The sequence below is a fragment of the Crocodylus porosus genome, unplaced genomic scaffold (assembly GCF_001723895.1).
Source record: "Crocodylus porosus isolate Cpor-Errol unplaced genomic scaffold, CroPor_comp1, whole genome shotgun sequence".
Taxonomy (NCBI): Eukaryota; Metazoa; Chordata; order Crocodylia; family Crocodylidae; genus Crocodylus; species Crocodylus porosus.
Window position 1 is genome coordinate 30607884 of NW_017728949.1, and position 17966 is coordinate 30625849.

General features: G+C 39.0%; 1 protein-coding gene and 1 long non-coding RNA gene across 2 annotated transcripts in view; both read right to left on the minus strand.

Moving 5' to 3' along the window:
- GULP1 (GULP, engulfment adaptor PTB domain containing 1) overlaps positions 1–17966 on the minus strand; it is a 47848-nt gene that overhangs the window by 15024 nt on the left and 14858 nt on the right. The window contains exons 6-7 of the mRNA XM_019553525.1: positions 9503–9697; positions 5481–5619 (exon numbers count right to left, since the gene is read on the minus strand). Of these exons, the coding sequence (XP_019409070.1) occupies positions 5481–5619; positions 9503–9697 (334 nt within the window). The remainder of the gene's footprint in view (positions 1–5480; positions 5620–9502; positions 9698–17966) is intronic.
- LOC109322988 lies at positions 7929–9495 on the minus strand. The gene is made up of 2 exons (XR_002104523.1): positions 8489–9495; positions 7929–8447 (listed from the first exon to the last, which is right to left on the minus strand). It is a non-coding gene; the product is annotated as an uncharacterized LOC109322988 (long non-coding RNA).

Sequence of the window (17966 nt, forward strand, 5' to 3'; positions counted from 1 at the left end):
CCCAGAACTGGATGCAGTACTCCAACTGCGGCCTGACCAGTGCCGCATAGAGGGGGAGGATCACATGCTGTGGAGGCTAGGAAAACTGGCCATATGTCCATTCAATTAATGGTGTGCTAAAACAAGGAATAAGCCACACAAATTTATCATACAAAATACCATACCTTTAATTGAAGATGTGGCCAGGTCACTACTTAAAACATGATTAACCAGTTAATTTCATTTTAAGCGTAACTTCTGTCAGGGTCCATAGAAAAATTAGGCAGAATAGGGACCTGGGCCTCAGATTCACACATCCTAGGAAAATGCCCAAATCCCTTTCACAATGGCTTCTAAACTGTGTTCTGTTGAACCCTGGGGTTTTGCTCTAGGTCACCAGGGGTTCTGCAAAGATATTGGGAGTAATAGTGGAGTGGAACAGGAGTCTGTATGCTGCCATTGCTGGGCCGGGTATACTGGCTTCACATCAGTCTGCAGGATAAGAGTAGGGATTCCAGGGCAGAAGAAGTGATGTGAAATGGTTCTGTGACTTCAGGAAGTTTGAAAACCACTGCCTGTTCTATTGGCTATTCTGAAGTGGGTTTGGCTCTCATTCTTTCATGAAAAAATGAAAATGTCTATTCTTTCTGCACTGAAACCACCTTGTTTTGTGAAACAGAATTGCTACTTTCTAGCAAGACTTAGTGCCACCCATGGATCAGAAAAGATATAATCTGTTTTTGCAGCTTCAAGCTTGATGAGATGTCCTTTTCATCATAGAGATTTCTGAAGGGGATCAGTGAGCTTAGTCCTAGCTCTGGGCTTTTCTTCTCATGAACTTCTAGAAGCCATCATCTTCTTGTGCCAACTCTTTGCTTGTTTCCTTTTTAAGGATTCCAGTAGTGTTGGAAGCTTTCACTGGCATCCATATTTCTCCTTTCAAGTGTCATTCTTGCATAAGTTGCTAGCTGGGTGCCTGAAGGAAGACATGAAATGTCTCTGTTTTGCCTGGCCAGTAGGCATCTGCCATATGCATAAAGAAGGTGGGCATTCAGCTGTTGCTCAGAAGCCAGTAATTGAGACTAGTGTCAGAAATTAGTCAGCACCTTTTTATTTGCTCATTCTGAAGAAAACAGAACAAATCTGAAGGTTTATGAAGATGATCAAAGACTTGACAAATCAGATGGTTTTTGCTGTCTTGGATTTGCAGACACTAATGATGAATGTACATACCAAATATCATCCTTTCAACCTTACAAAAAGTGATCAAGTTATTCTCTTGCCCCACTTAGTGCACTGCTAAGAAAAAGCACAAAGAAAAACATGGAAGACTATGTTTACTTGTGGAGTCAAATTCTGATTGTTATTGGTCTGACTGATAGGTGGGAAAAAGGAACACCAATTAGTTTGTACTAGCATTATTCAAACCAAGCAAAATAATACATTACAGCACATGTTAATTTGCTCTACTTGATTCATATGCTCATTTGGGAGAGGAACTTCTCACTGATTGTAAATTTGTCTCATTTGTTTTAAACTGCATTTTCAGAAATGCTCCTGATATGCTGACATATGGCAAGCCTATATACATGCTCAAGGTTCTCAGTACCATCCTTCAAATATTAAGATACAGACTGAAAGAGAGGAATACTATAAAGAATATTGTGCAATTACTCAATATATCTTTGGGGGATGGCATATCATATCTTTGTGAGGAATTACGTAGTTATTAATACATGCCTGACAAAATGTGGAACCAATCTAGTGTTTTTTTAATAGCATTCATCCATTAATGTTAATGAATAGCATGTAGAATATGACATAAGCTAACAGCTCTTTTATCAGTATATGCCAAAGCATAATCATGATCGTTATAGCACATGGAGAAAATTAAATGATGCAAGGGAAAATGCAAAAAAAATAATGTATTTCTGCAGGACGACTTACAAAAATGGTGCATCTGACATGAAGTATGATCTTTAAAAGGCCTAATTCATATTTATGCATATAGAGCCCCATCTCCCTCCCTCCCCAGCCCCCATCTCCAGCTTCTGTCCCCCAACAGCCTAGTTCAGGGCTGCCCAACTGGCCACATTAAGCCCTCAGGCTGCTTTCTAGCTGCAACAGCAGCTGGAATCTTTGGGCTCCCCCTCCTTCCATGCTCTGCACAGGACAGGGAGCTCAGGGTGAGGCTGGTGACAAGTAGGCTCCTACTGCAACAAGCAGTGGGGGGAATACCTGTACTGGCACGCGCTGCAGCATTGGTGGTCGTCTACATGAGACTGTTGCAGTGGTGGGGAAGATGAAGGAGAGGGGATGTCTGTGCAGTGTGTAGCTCAGAGGTCCCATGACACCCTGCTAGAGCAGTCTGTAGGGCGTGTGATCCCTTCTAGTGCTGAGCCCTTAGCTGCTTACAAATGGACAGCCAAGCCCTACTTTGTGGGACTATTCAGCACACAAATCTCCACTTCACTCAGTTTTAAATTAAATGTTAAAGTTCACTTCTAATGCATGTGGTGCACAAACAGAACTGATGTAGGAGTTGAAAAATCATTCATTCCTTTAAATATTTCATTTACACCTGTGAAGAACTGAGTTCAGGTCTGTCCTTAGTGAAAATTCCAAGATAATTTATTAGGATCCTTTAACTGATCATCACAATACTTAACTTTTTCTGTGGTAAATGTTGATCATGGTGTCTGTAAGTATCAGTGCTGGATACTCTGGCCAAAAGTGTGACAGAACTAGTAGGTAGGTACACGGTTGTTGAGAATACTTAACTAAATAGAGCCAGTAAGAACAGATAGAAATTTTGGTTTGGTATTTCCTTTACAGTTATGTATCTCCCATTCAGTTAACATAATTACTAATACAGACAAATCCTAATCTCCTTCCTTATGTTAGCGACATCGCTTATTGCAGTACTGCCAATCTTACCTCTTCGTAAGTTACAAGGCAGTCAGAAATCATGAAATGCCTTAAAATTATTATATTAAAAACAGTGCTCAATTTTTATTTGTCTTTTGGTATTTAAGCATTTGGACCACCATCTCAAGGTTTTTCCATATAGCCAGAAGGACTACAAACTTTACTTTTTTAGATCAATACACCATTGCAATCGACAGCTTAAATCAAATAAAACACTTGTGATAATTTTAGAAAAGTTGGCAACAGTGATTTTGCAAAAGAAATACAAAATCTTTTGTAGCTGTGAAAAATTGACTTTTCAAGTCTCTTGAAGTATTTTCTTCTGGGTTAGTCAAATGAAAGATTGGGTAGATTTTTGCTCTTATTTACACCATTTTTACTCTGGTTAATGCTTAGCTTCATCATTTACTTTTAAGGTGGATCAAATTCAGGTATCAGTTCTAGTACCTGGAATCACTGCACCTGATTAGACTTCTGTTGAAATACACAGGACTCTGTCACTGACTTAGATGAGGAGAAGGTAAGTATAAGGACCACTGTGTATATGCTAGGTGAGATATGCAGTGATACCTTCTATAAAGTGTGTAGGCCAAACTTTGTAATCAGCTTTGATATATGCAACACAGGCTGGAGCCAGACAAACCTCATGAATTGCACATGAAGCAGTGCTCAGCACTATCAATTTGCAGTGCCAGAGCAAAACTTGCTACCAGGATTTCCCGGTAGCAAAGAAAAAACAAAACAAAAAAACCCTTAGAAAAAAAGCAGTGCAAACTACGCCAAAGTGGCAAGTGCTGGGACAAACGCAGAGATGGGGGGAGCTTGCTCTCCTGTCTCCATGCACTGTGGAGCTCCCCTGCGCCCCTGCCGGCTGCTCCCTGGGTGGCTGGATGTAGGGTGCCTCAAGATGGGGGAGCAGGCAGCCCTGGCCAGCTGGCTGGGGTGCAGTGTGTCTTGAGATGGGGCACTAGGCTGTCTGCTCCCCGATTTGAACCACACTGCACCCCAGCCAGCTGCTCTGGGGCTGGCTGGAGTACAGTGTGCCTCCGCATGGGGGCCCAAGTGCCTCAGCACGGGGACTCTGCAGTGAAGACCCCAGGCTGAGGCGTGTGGAGATAGGGGGGCAGCCAGTCTAAGGCTGCCTGGTTGCCCAACTCAAGGCACACTGTGCCCCAGCCAGGTGCGGAGGGGCTGGCTGGGGTGCAGGGTGCCTCAGTGTGGGGGCCCCGCAGCATCCTGGGCTGCTTGCTCCCGGCTGACTGGGCACAGGGTGCCTCAGCGCAGGGGATGGCTAGCAGATGCTGAGGCACCCTGCACCCCAGCCAACCCCCAGTTCTGCAGCATGTGAAGCAGCAGGATAATGTGTCCTGCTGCAAAGCACAAGGTCGGGGTGTGCACTGTGGCACGAAGTAGTGGCATATATTTGTGCCGCTACTATCTGTGCTGCTGTAAAGGCACGCCCCTGCTTGTGTGGACCCAGCCACAAAGGCCAAACTTTGCAATCAGCTTTGATACAAGCAACACAAAGACAATAAACAGGCATTCATTCCCAGGGTGGAAGGGGAAGTATTGCGACAGGAAAAGGCTCCCCGCACTTCTCCAGACTAGGGACATCCAGGGCTGAGAAATGGATGGAGACATCCCCGCCATTCCTCGCCTCTCCCACAGACTTGTCAGAGAGGGGAGGGGAACAGAGCAGCAGGGCAAAGGCCCCAATCTATTCCCCAGGCCAGCTAGCTTGGGGAAGCATGAGGAGTATTGTCCTGCTTCACTGCAGATTGCCTTTTCAGTCCTGTGGATGTTTAAACTGTGGTATGTGCTGCTCAGCTGGACAGTATAGGCAGCACTTAAAGCCTGTGAGGCTGGGAACTGGGTCAAAAAAATCTCCTTGAGCCTGCATCCCACCCCCACCAGCTGCTTACAATTGGACAGGCCTGGCTTAGTTTGTGAGATTAATCAGCACAGTATCCTAGTTTATCTAAACTGTTCTTGAGTCATATCCTGAGAGTTTAGGATCTCTCTGGATGCAGCCCTAGCCAAAAACAAGTAGAATGCATGTATTTTCACATCATAAAACACCAGAGACAAAATACACTAATTCCATACTGAGATTCCCAGCTTCTACTTTGCTTCTTCTAGATGATATGACATATCATTGCACTAATATTAGAAGAGACTTTTAATTACGAGTCAATTTCATCTCTTACATACTCTTCTCTCCTGAAAACGTTGGTTTTAAATAGACATAACAAGCATAACCAGTGGAGTGGAAATTATAACAAGTCAGAACTCTTCCTGTGTTAATTTTACTTAAAAAAAGAAGCCAAAAATAAAATTCTCAACCAAACTCCCTCAAAGTATCTTTATAATAGTTTGAACAAATAAATGAATTTATTTACAAATTAAGTTTGCAGCAACATCAAAGATTTTGGGGCAGACTGTATAAAAATGAAATGTCATCATCAAATGTGATTTACAAAAACTGTATTTGGCTTGAATGGTAGATAATTTTTTAGATGCTTCATTAAAAACATAATGTAAGCAAAAATTAGGTGAGTTGATGTGAAACTTACTGATCTCTGCAGATCTACTGGGTACTGGAGGAGGCTGTGTGCCATTGCGAGTAGGTGTTGATGACTGAGGGGATATGGGAGAAAAGGGAACCATATCAAAGATGTCAGTGGAGGGTGATTTAGGTGTCACACTGCCTGCCTACAATAAGGACAATAAATATTAGGGTAATATTTCACATGAATAATCACAACACTGAACTTTTTAGCATGCAGATAAGAGTGACAGTATCAAAAACAATGGCATGCAAAAAAACCAGCTCCCGATACCAAGCAAATGGCATTTGCAGCCAAAAGTTTATGAGCCATGCTAAAACCCTCAAATACATAAACGACACTGCAAATTTCAGATTTCCAATATATCTGGTGTAGGCAGAAATAAAAGACATTTAGACCTGAAAAAGCTGGAGACAAATAATTTTACATCAACAAACCCCCCCCAAGACAGATATTCTTAAGACCCATTTAAGATAACAGGGAAACAGCAATAGGCTGTAAATTTGAATGCACAGAAACAATGCCTGAAAATAAAAGATATAATTCCAATATTTGTCTCTACTAATTCTTCCTTATTTTATATGATTATTTATTTGACAACCTAACAAAGCTGTTGTGCTCAGGGCTTGGAATGTATTTTGTGATAAGCAGTAACTTAGACATGCAACACACTGACAACACTGAATATTAAATTCCAGATAAAACTTTTTATCCTTGAATGTGGAGCAGAAAAGATTTCATTAATAAAGCCCTCAGTTTTTAGCAGATTTCAACAAATACCAAATAGCAAAATAAGTTACTGTGGTGCTCAGGCGTATTAAATAAAAATATAAATCATACAGCAGTTCTACCATCACTCCCAGAATATAGAAAACAGCGCTATCAAGTCAAAACAAAATAGACAGAGAACTAGCTTAAGAATTCAAAGAAAGACAATATATATGCCTTACATGAGAAACTATTTGCCTCAGATGACAGAAAATATGATTCTGGAAACTAGAAATAATTTACTGCCAGGCCAGGGGACAAAAAAAAAAAAAAAGGACTAGTTCCTTACCATTTAGCAAAACAATAACAAAATTAGCTAGGTAGCTAACAGGAAGGCAGTTTTCATCACAAGTTAAACTGGCCAGATTGACTTATTTAATTTGGGATCTACGCAGCATTTCTAGTTGCCAGTCCGTAGGAGTTCCATAGGGCTGCAACCTGTTTTGATAGGTGTTTTGTTAATGGTTACTCAAGCTACTCAAACTAATCCATAAATGTTAGGGGCTGGAAGGGACCTCACAAGATCATCAGGTCCAGCCCCCCTGAGATGGAGTCACAAAGACTTTCATTCCAAAAAAAGTCTGATAAGGAGATTAGAATATGGGATCTTCTCGGAAACAATTCTCTATGGCACCAAATAAAGTCTTTAGCCTCCTGCTCCAATGAACCATGTGATATTTTTTCAAAAGGCAAAGTTCATAGGGTGGCCCAACTGACCTCTCTCTCCTAGGAGCCACACAATATTACCCTCATGCATAAGTGGCAGAATTCTCTTATTCAGCCCCATCTTGGAAAGGGAGATAGACAGACAGCCACAGGATAATTAATCACTTTTAGGTTGGATAGGGATGGTCCTACCTTGGGCAGGGCGTTGGATTAGATTACCTATGGAGGACCCGCTGAACCTTGCTTTTCCATGATTGTGGGTTGAACACAGAAATTTAATTTATAGTAGTTCTCTTCCCCATGACATATTCCTCAGCACCTTGCTACATATGGTAGTTGTAAATCAGGGTTGTCAAACATATGGCTTGTGGGCTGGATCCAGCCTGTTGAGCTGTATGATCTGGATCGACCCTATGTGCCAGCCCCAGCCCCTTAGGTTGCATGTAGCATGTGGCCTGGACCCTGCATTGTGCACCCTGCACATACCAGAGGAGCTTGGTCTGGGGCATGTGCTGCAGGCAGTGCCTTTATTGGGCCGGCTCTATGAGCTGGCTGCAGAGCCAGGCTGTGTCAGAGCCAGTGGACAGGACTGGTCTGGCAGGGTGCTGCATGCAGCATCCACCCCAGACTGATGCCATGTGCCGTATGCAGAGTGCAGCTAGACATGCTGCTGCACATGGCACAAGTGGTCCAGGGCAAGGGCTGCATACTGCATCTCAGACCAAGCCCCTGAGGTGCCTACCATGCTGTCTGTGAGCCACAGGCAGCACATGGCCCGTGTCAGCCCCACGGCCTGTGTGTGCTGCAAGCCCTGTGGCTGGCACCTGCTGCGTGCAACTGTATGGGGGGTTGGTCCTGGTTCAGCCTGCAGACTGGCCCAGAGATCCTTACTTGGCCTGCAGGACCAGATGAGTTTAACACCTCTGCCATAAAGTATTCTCATTCTACAATCAGCTAATCTGTTTCTTGAATACATCAAGAAACCATGGCTTTCTTGGAAGGAATACATATATTTACTACATATTTTAAAGGTTGTAGGCTGGAGGGAGTCAGACTATTTTGTTTCAGACATCTGGAATTCAAATGTTACTATTGAATTCTGGGATTTCTAGATAGTCTTAATACCCCTGATAATTTGGCTACATTTATTTAGGCGTATTGAAGTGCCTATATCAAGGGATCCATATTTGAAAATCTTGATCTGTCTTTTTTTTTTTAAACTATTTAAAATAAATATATCTCAGACATTATTAAACCCTGTCAAGATGAGTGCTCAACTTCTTTTATGGAACAAATAGTTTATAAGAAGTTTTATACACACATGCAGTTCTTGTTAACATCAACAGGTGTTAGTACATGAATTCAGAAATAGTTTAAGGTGCAAAGATTCAAGAGTACGCTTATGTGCAGTAGAACTCTGGTAATCTGCACAGGGGACTCCTATTAACATCATGGGAATTGCGTGTGTAATTGTGTGTATAATTTGTAATACATGGAGTGAACCTGATGTCTGTCATACCCCTTGTGCAAACAGTAATCCTTATTGTTTCATAGTAGCTGAACAGATCATCTAGCCTGACCTTATTTCATAAGGTATGGAATCAGGCCCCACATGAGTCATATATTACCATAATTTGATGTGCAGCTTACCATTGGTGTTACTGGGAAAATGCTAACTGATACTGAAGACTGACTTGTGGGTAATAATTATGAGCACTTTTTAGAGCTATGCAGAAACTAGATCAATAAGTAAATGGCATTTAAGTTTAGTCTTAAATGAGTCTTTTTGCTAAAAAACTTTTCATTCACTTGTTGACGTTTGATATGCTGACGTCTTGTATTTACTGGACATTTTGACAACATTATTAAAACTATCTTAAAGTAAAATATAGTATTGGTTAATTTGAAAATAAATGTGTGCTACTGAAATCTAGATGCACATGAGAAGCATTTTAATTTAGTAACCACATGCAGAAAGCCATGATAATGTTTGCCAAATGTAGCTGAATGTTATTTGTAAATCAATAAAAGGTTGTATCAACATAGTGTTATGGTAAGTCAGTAAACATACACGTTACAGATCATTTTAGATTACAATTATCTATGGCCTCCATTTTGCACAGAGTTCATAAAAACTATTCTACAGGAAATGTAATTGCCAATTGCTCTTTCAGCTGATCAAAACTTTTACCAAATATTCTTTTTTTACTGAAAGATATTGAAACCCTTCCACATCAAACTTTTGGGGCACTTTGCCTTGAATAACATAAATATCTGTAAATAGTATCATTATTTTACCAAAAAAATGAACTCATTAAATGTAGTATATACAGAAAAATCATTAGATTAATGTAAAAATAGAGAATTAAGAGATTAGTTCAAGGATATATATGAGTGGTAGAAAGTCTGAAAAGTTCCCATATTTTAAGAGTACCAAGAAAAAAAATGTAAAATATGTCTGATCTATCCTATAACCACTGTACAAAATGTATATTTTAATACAAATGATACACAACAGAGAATAAGAAAATTGTGGAGAAAAAGTTTTTGCACAGCAGGATTACACGAGGTCTTGGGATGCTGAATTCACTGACTGGCTTTGGAAGACCACTTTTGGAAGGTGGTGGTGTTAATAGCCCAGATGATAGTCTGGAGTCAGGAGAGCTCATAGGAGTGAATGTAATGGAAGAGATATCTAAACAAGGAGTTGAATCCTCATTATTACACCAGTAAAAGGTGGAGGGTCTTTGAAACATATGTTGATCATTATCAGACTTTATATGCAGCAGCTGTAAAGGAATCACAGAAAGAGAAAATATTCTAAGGAGTAGAATATGGTAATACAAGGGAATGAAAAAGTATGCATGTCGTATTTTTAGAAGTTTGTTTGTAAATTACTAATCCATGATATAGCCTCGAGATGCAGAATTCTAAAAAATAAAATTAAAATAAAATACATGAAAAGAGAACTTTAAAATGCATTGTAATAAAAAAAATCCCAGTACTGACTGGAATAAATAAGATAGATCCATTAAAAACTATTAAAATAAAAGAAAGGTAATTCATTTTCAAATGCATACGTAAGTTGTTACACCCACAAAAATCTGCATGCACCAGCCTGTCTGCAAAGCCCCATATCAGAACATGCTGAACAGTAGTTAGGCACATAATTGGGGAAGAAAATTGCTCTCGGGACTAAAGCACAAGCCATAATTTTGCCCATGTTGTCTTAATACATAGCGCCATTGACCATTTCTTCCTCCCTCAACATTAAAGAAATCATATAACAAAAAACCTAATATAATAAAATCTTGTCGCATAAACATTCTAAGTTTTTTTCAACGTTTGATTTTGACTAGAAAGATGATTTATATGTTGTTTCTTAGCCAACAAATATAAAAACTATACAATTTTTACAATAATAGAATATATCATGTTTTTTTTGTATAACAGTAAGTACTCCACCTGTAGATTGGACTGAAATGGTTTTCATAGACAAAACAAAAGCCATCTAAAGATTACAAAGGCCCAAATTATTTTCTTTGTGCTTGCTTCAAGAGGTGCACAGGGCTCAGGACACAATAAAATTGCTAAGGCTGACTGGTACATGTGAATGTTCGAAACACACACTCTCCCTTACCTCCCCTGCCCTGTCCCCGTTCTCTGAGAAGTTGTTTTTAAAAAGCATCTGAATAGAGCATGTTTTCACTTATAATTCTATGTCATGCCCTAACTGTTCCAGTGTTGAGTTCAAAGCTCTGTTTCCCATGACAGAGATGATAACATTACAAATATAGCATAAGAGGAAGAGGGAGCTGCACTCATTTCCCTGGGATATTAGCAATTCCTGCAGCCACTGAACACGGTCAGTTTTGGTTTTTTTAAAGGTCTTTTTGTCAGAACCTACCACTTTTGACTAGCCCTTTACATGGAAAATATTCTCAGTTCCAGAACAGAAACTCTAGTCAAAACCACAGAAATCCTGAGAGTGGAAGTAAATAGCCTAGTGGTCATGGTAAGTACCTGGGATGTTAGACACCACTCTACATATATATTGAAATAAATTAATCACTTTGGTCAAAGCATAGGAAGTTAAGAATTGTATGCAGAAGACACAAAATATGAGGAACTAAGACAACAGTTTGGGGAATATGCCTGTGTCAAAAATGTAGTTCATTCTGTGTTGGGTGCACCATGCATAACTATGAATTGGCATTGAGGTTTTGAACCTTGATTTTGGGTGTAACCCACATGGTGTCCTTTGTTGAGAGTGTAGTGCATCTGTTGCCCAAAAAGGTTACACAAATTAGGGGTCCTGGCCAGGGAGTCTGCTTTTGGGATGGAGCCTGAGAACATATCTAGAGACAGTGCCTAAATGCTTCTCAGACATGCCTGGTTTGCAAGCATACATAGTCCAATACATCAGACTGGTGGCCAGGTCTGGTTGTCTCATTGAGAAGACAGCCATGTTGTAATCCCCAGATTTCCTTCTCAAAAGAAATCTTAATCTACATCACTGAATGGTGAGGTGGCTGTGGATGTCACTGGAAGGTTTCTGATGCTTTCTGCTCTCACTCATATTTTACTTCTGCCTTGGGCTGCCAAGTACACCAGAGAAGGAGAACTAACATTATTTTAAAGCTACAGATCTAGCATAGTCCCCTTTAATCTGTTTCATCAGGCCTTTGTTTTGCCTCTCCTGCCCATTCATTCAATGGTCTCAATATATTTAACCAACCAAAATCCTACCAAAATGTAAACACTGCTTTGATTTCTTACAGAACATAGTTTACCCTTGAAGCTACACTACATCCTTTTGGTCCCCAGTACTGAAAAAGACTCATTTTTAGAGATAAAATTTTTTCCCATCTTGCTGATAAAATTTTTATAATTTTTCTCACTTTACTTCCCAAATTGGCCATGTAGTTGAGAAGCATGCAAGACTAAGGTTGTGTCTGTAATATTTTTTAGTTTAATGTACTTATGTAACAAAAAAGTTGTGTACCTCAGTTTCCCTTGACTGGCTTGTACACTGGGAAATAATGGGTACAGAGGAGAAATGGGCCATCAAGAAAATCATTTTGCACAGGACACATGCTGGAGCCCCACTGAATTTCAGAAATAGCAAATGGAGACATCCTGTTCTGGGTACCTGGCAAGGCCAAAGAGTTTGGCTTGTACAGGAGACTGTCAATGACCAGGAGGGACAGAAACAGGAAAAGGTACGTAACAGACTGAAAAGAGAAGAGCTGGGTCTGATACGCTGCCTGGGAGCTGACATAGGCACTGTGTAGTCTGAGGATTCTGCCTGCTTATTGCTATTGACTAAATTACATTTTCATTTGTTGTAAATAAATAACACCCCCCGCCCCAGCTTCACTGAATGTGACTTTGGGTGCATTTTGTCCCTGTGAACAGGTAAGTCAGGAACCAAAAGGCTGAATCATGGAGTTGAAGGAGCCAGGGGCTCATTTATACCAGAAGTGACACTTTAAATCTTTTCAAGATGCGAATAAAAGGAATCATGATCTAGCAACTAAAGAGAAAGATGAAATTCCATACTACAATAGGTCTCCTTCTGCCTGTATGTGGAAGATGATGACTCCAAGTATGATGCTCAAGGCCCTTATATTGAATTGCTTTATGGTGGATATATGACACAATAGATTTTTATACTATTGTTGTTTCAGAAGTGTTAATTTATAAACATGCAAACGGCCACAGCAGAGTATCAACTACAATCTGTAGGATGTATATTTACAGATTTATAAATTTACATGTGTAAAATTGTATGAATTGATTCATCAGAAAACGTAGCTTTTATTTAGACTATTTCTGGTATAGGTAACAGGCTTCAGTGAAACAAGTCAAACGAGATAAATAAGCTTTATAAAAATGGAAAGTAGACATAAGTTACCTCTATGTGAGATGCTCGCTGCACAGTTGTTACTGTGCAGTCATATAGTACTTGCATACACAAGGACTAAATGACTCTGCAGTAACTAATGTCCCCAAATGGTTTTTTGGTGATGCTGACTGTGCAGTAGCTTGTTACTACTGTGCAGTAGTTGTCTCATGTAGATGTAGCCATTTAGTTAGGAATGCACTGATAAAAGACTTTCAAGATTTGTTATCACTACAAATGCTCCTCTAGTTGAATAAAACATTTGCTAAACTGCATGCAAATTATGTTATATAAAAATGGCAAAGGATTGCCAAACAATTAAAAACACCTATTCTTGAAACAGTTTTCCCTATTTGGCAAACTGAATTCTATTGACAATCTACTCAAAATGATGTGTTTAACTGCTTGAAAGTGTTCACTTCTCAAAACACACAGGGAGCTCTGTCTTCTGTCTTCCTTGAAAGGCCCACTTGAAAGTCCTCAGCAGTCACTGCTGTAATAGGATGACATGTGACTGGGAAGTAGCTAAGAGAAACTCTGTCAATCAAAATCTAAGGAAGATAATCCCTGATATTACCCTTTGGTTCTCCAGAGAAGGCAGAGAAATCAAGGGCTTTTCTCTTGGCTAGAACACTGGAGCTATACAGGTATAAGGTAAGTGTGCATCACTGTTGAGCTTGAGGAGAGAAAGTGCTTCCTAAGGATCTGAAGACAATTCTGGAACTAGCCAATGAACTCAATAATGAGCAGAAACCCTGCAAATGCCTATGCTGTATCAAAAAAGCACATTTGTTTAGTGTCTCGGAAACTTTTTTCAAGTTCCCTTGATTCTTTCTTTCGTTTTTCTTCTGTTGCTTTACCCAACTCTGTTAATTTTTCCATTCACAGGGGTCCTGCCTCATCCCATTTACTCCCACTGTCTACTTTTTAACTCTGATTACGCATAACCGGTGCTGCTTGAATTTTTTGAAAGGATGACCCCAGAAAAACTAGAAAGTCAGTCTTGCTTGTAGATCAAATTATGATTGGCTGGTTCAGTTAGATATTCCTTAATGAGCCAAACAAGACTAACTTTGTAACTTTCTCTTTAGGTTGACTGAACTGTCTTTGAATAACTATAATTTTAACTAAATGAATACCTCCAGGAAAGGTGTAGAGACTTTTTTTGGACTGATCCCAAGGTAGAATTAGTGGTAAAAAGTACTCACTAACATTTTAAACATGAAGAGAGACTTATTAAAAGTAGAGAGATGCACACAGAGATCCACTGACATTTGGCAAGTGTGTATGAAAATCCTTTAAGGGCACCCTCCAAACTCTTATTGTGATACAGAGTTGAGCAGTAGAACCATGTGAAAGCAATAAAATGAAAATCAGATTGTCCTCATATAATCGAGACCAAATGAAAGAAAGACCATTGATTAATGTTTTGCCAAACCACTAAAACACAGAGGAAAAATAAATAGCCCACATACAAAAGTAATGGAAACTTCAGCAGTTCATCCAAGTGACTGACTGCATGCAAAAGTACAAAACACGCTGTGCCAAAATTTCTAATGCCACACACAAGTTCCATTCCCCACTAAATGACACTCACATAGTCTATTCCCCCCTAAAGAAACCACAACTTTCTAAGTAGATTATACTATTTGTAATGTCTCTCACAGACTTATTTAGAAAGTGGTAAGAAATTGTTAGTTTATATTAAATACAATTTCTTTGCTGACAGTTGTATATTAGGATGACTAACTTATAAAGGTATTAACACAATTGTCAGCTTTGAAAGAGATCAATCTACAATGAAAAAATACCATGAGGCAAGATTTCTGTGCATTCTTCTTGAGTTCTACATTGCATTTGAAAGCTTACTTAAGTTTATCCCAACCATGAATTCAGTCCAATAAAAGTTCACCCACAAAAATCCTTTCCTCTCATGTATTTCTTGGACCAATACAGCTAGAATATCACTCTAACACTTCCATTAGAGATTTTCTAAAATAATTGAATGAATGTAAATAAAAATACTAAAAGTAATTACAGTATCCTTAAAGGATAAAACATGCATGCATAAGTTATACAATTTGATAATTAAGTTTTAAATAAATATTATATTACAGCATTTGATTGTGTACACTATATTCCTTCTTTGATTTCCATATTTGTTCTCATTCCTTTTAATGCCTTCTTTTATAGCTGAAAGTACAGACATTTTCGTTTACCCTAATCAATTCAAATATACTTCATGATCTGGTGGTCAATGTCCCCTGTGGTGAGGAAGGGAGTACAGTGGAGTTGGGGCGTGTGGGATGGGGTGGGCAGTGGTGCTGGGAGGGGGACTTTGGGGGGAGCTCTGAAAAAATTTGGGGGGTCTGCAGCCCCCCGCCCGTAGCTCTCTCCCAGTGCTGCCGCCACCCACCCTGAGTGCAGCCCAGCCCAGCCTCTGCTCAGAAGAGCTCGGTGCCACTTTAGCCCCAGCTCACAGCTGCAGCCCACCTCACCCTATGCAGATCTGGTTCTCCTGTGATGTGTGCAGTGGCAAGAGATTCCCCTCTGCCTTGCACCCCCAGGATGAACCACAGCTCTGTCCTGCACTGCACCCTGTCCTGGCTGGGCAGCACTTGCCCTAGCCCCTGTTCTAGCCCCACTCCCTCCCTCATTGTGGAAGGCCTTGAACAAAGTGACATGTTAGATAAATGACTTTATTATGTGATATATTAAGGGTTGTCACTGTGCATGTCAGATTTTACTGTTTAGCTAGCTTATTCAGCAGAGATGTTCATACTTCAGGTAATTCCCTGGAAGGACTATCATTGTTCAAGTTACTGGGACTTTTAAGAAACAACTCACCTACATCAACCACATTTTTAAACAAGTCTGTGATAGTATTAAGATAAAGCATTTAAAACATACTTTATTGTCCTGCCTTTTCTTGGCTTTTCCATATTGTTACTTAAAATCTTTAGGGAAAACTCATTTCTCAATTTTTACCATCAGTGCTTACTATTTAAGTAGCATTCTGAATTACGTTTGAAATAAATGCAGCTTGTGTTAAAGTAAAATTTGATTTACATACGTCATTACACAAATGTAGGGGGAACTAAGTGATTAGTTGGTTGAATTTAATAAAGCAGGTCTAACCAGATAATTCAATGAGTCCTGCTGGGTCTTCAGAATCTGTGGGTTTCTCTGGACAATTACTCTACTGTGTACTCTGGTTTCAAGGCCCTGAATAAAAGAAATTACTCGTAGTAATAGTTTGCAGGGTCTGTGATACCAGTTGTATTTCTCAGGGTCCTTAGCTTGTTAATTTTTGTAATTTTCAACTGCCAGACACCCATGAATTAACAGATAACAATGTTTAGTTTTAAAATTTTCCATACAGAATGCCACATGACATTGTCCAAGAGTTGAACATAAATAGGCACACATCTGCTTTCCCTCAGAGGTAGAACTCTTGTAAAAAATTCAGTTATATGTATCAACACATTTTTCCCTTTCTAAATAAATATTTGTTTAGCATAGTACAATCAGTTATCATTATATTTCTAAATATATTGTATCCCTTTGTATTATATAAAGGTTGCATCTTATAATTACCTTTAGTATGGACATTAGGTAAGAATTTCTGCATATATCAAGGACAATACTTAGTATAATTTAAAATACTACTTTATGTTATTAAATTAAACCTCTACCATAATTTTAGAGAACCCATGCCTACACCTGTCTTCTCTTTTAGAGGAAGCCTTTGATACAGTAAAAATACATTGTATTATCTGGATACCCAAAGAGAAAATCTTTTATTATCATTGCAACATTGATCAGTATTTAAACCATTTGTGGAAAAGCACATAGTGCTTCACTTTTCATTGTAATAAGCCATTTCCCTGTTTTTCAAAGGTGTGTTTTGTGAGACTGCACTTTCAGCGTTCATTAGAATCAGAAGTCGCACACAATTGTATTTATTTACATAATATTTGAATTCAATCTGTGAATCTCAGCAACAATATTCAGTTCTCCTTGAATAGCTAGAAAGTAGGACATTGAAGACATGATTCATCATGAAAAACTGAAAGACTATTGAAAGAAGAGTGATCTAATGTCAGTCACTACAGAATACCATGCTTGACAATACACGGAGAAAGGCAGATGAATGCTATACAAATGGCTCTGTATTCATTTCCTCAACACTAAAATTTTCCAACAAACACAGATTATAATATTATTTCCACTGTGTACCATCTTACCTCACAAATATTTTCAATCAAGTAAATAGGATTATCAGATATGATGCAATTACGTGAATCAACATCTAGCATAGACACTTTAATATATCTCAGGCTGTTCCTGAGAACCACATATGTGTGTCTATACAGTCTCACCTCTCTCAGATACTTATAAACAAAGAGGCTAAAGGGAAACAAGAACCATAGTTCTAAATCACAATAATACATATAAATACTAAATTAAGTAACATTATTGTAAACTCCAACTAAAGAATTTAATGGAATCATATGATTACTTTTTCAGTTTTCATACTGTTTTGATATAATGAACACAAATGAGAAGAAAAAATAAATAGTGTAACAGATATATTATGGCAGACTATAAGTTTCTATCCCTAGAGTGCAGGTAATTATATTGAAACTGAAAGTTTGTAGTGTTTGGTGACTAATCTTTTTAGGTGCAACTTTATGGGAATGTAATCCTGCACTTTCCAGACAAAGTCATAACCCGTAAACTGGGACACATTATCAGAACATATACCATTTAGATTTAGACTTTCTTCCTACTATTGATGGGGGTTTTTTGTGAAAAGTTTGATTTCACTATTAGAAATAAATAATATGAAATGAGCCTTCATATCAAAAGAAACTGTCTGGCTGGAATGATATCATTCAGGCTACTTATTCTTTCCTGCCATAGGCAGCTGGCTGTTAGTAAACTATATTCACATACTTGACTTTCAAAAAAATTATTTTTGGCCTTTTTGCATCAAAAAGTTGACTGTTTCTAGCCCCCTCTATACCCAGAAAAATATCCTTGGTGGCTGAAAGTCATTGCAATGCAATGGAATCAGAAAGGACTAGGCAATGCATCAAGTGCAAATAAGCTTTCCTACAACAGAATTGTCATTTACAATGCAGAAACTA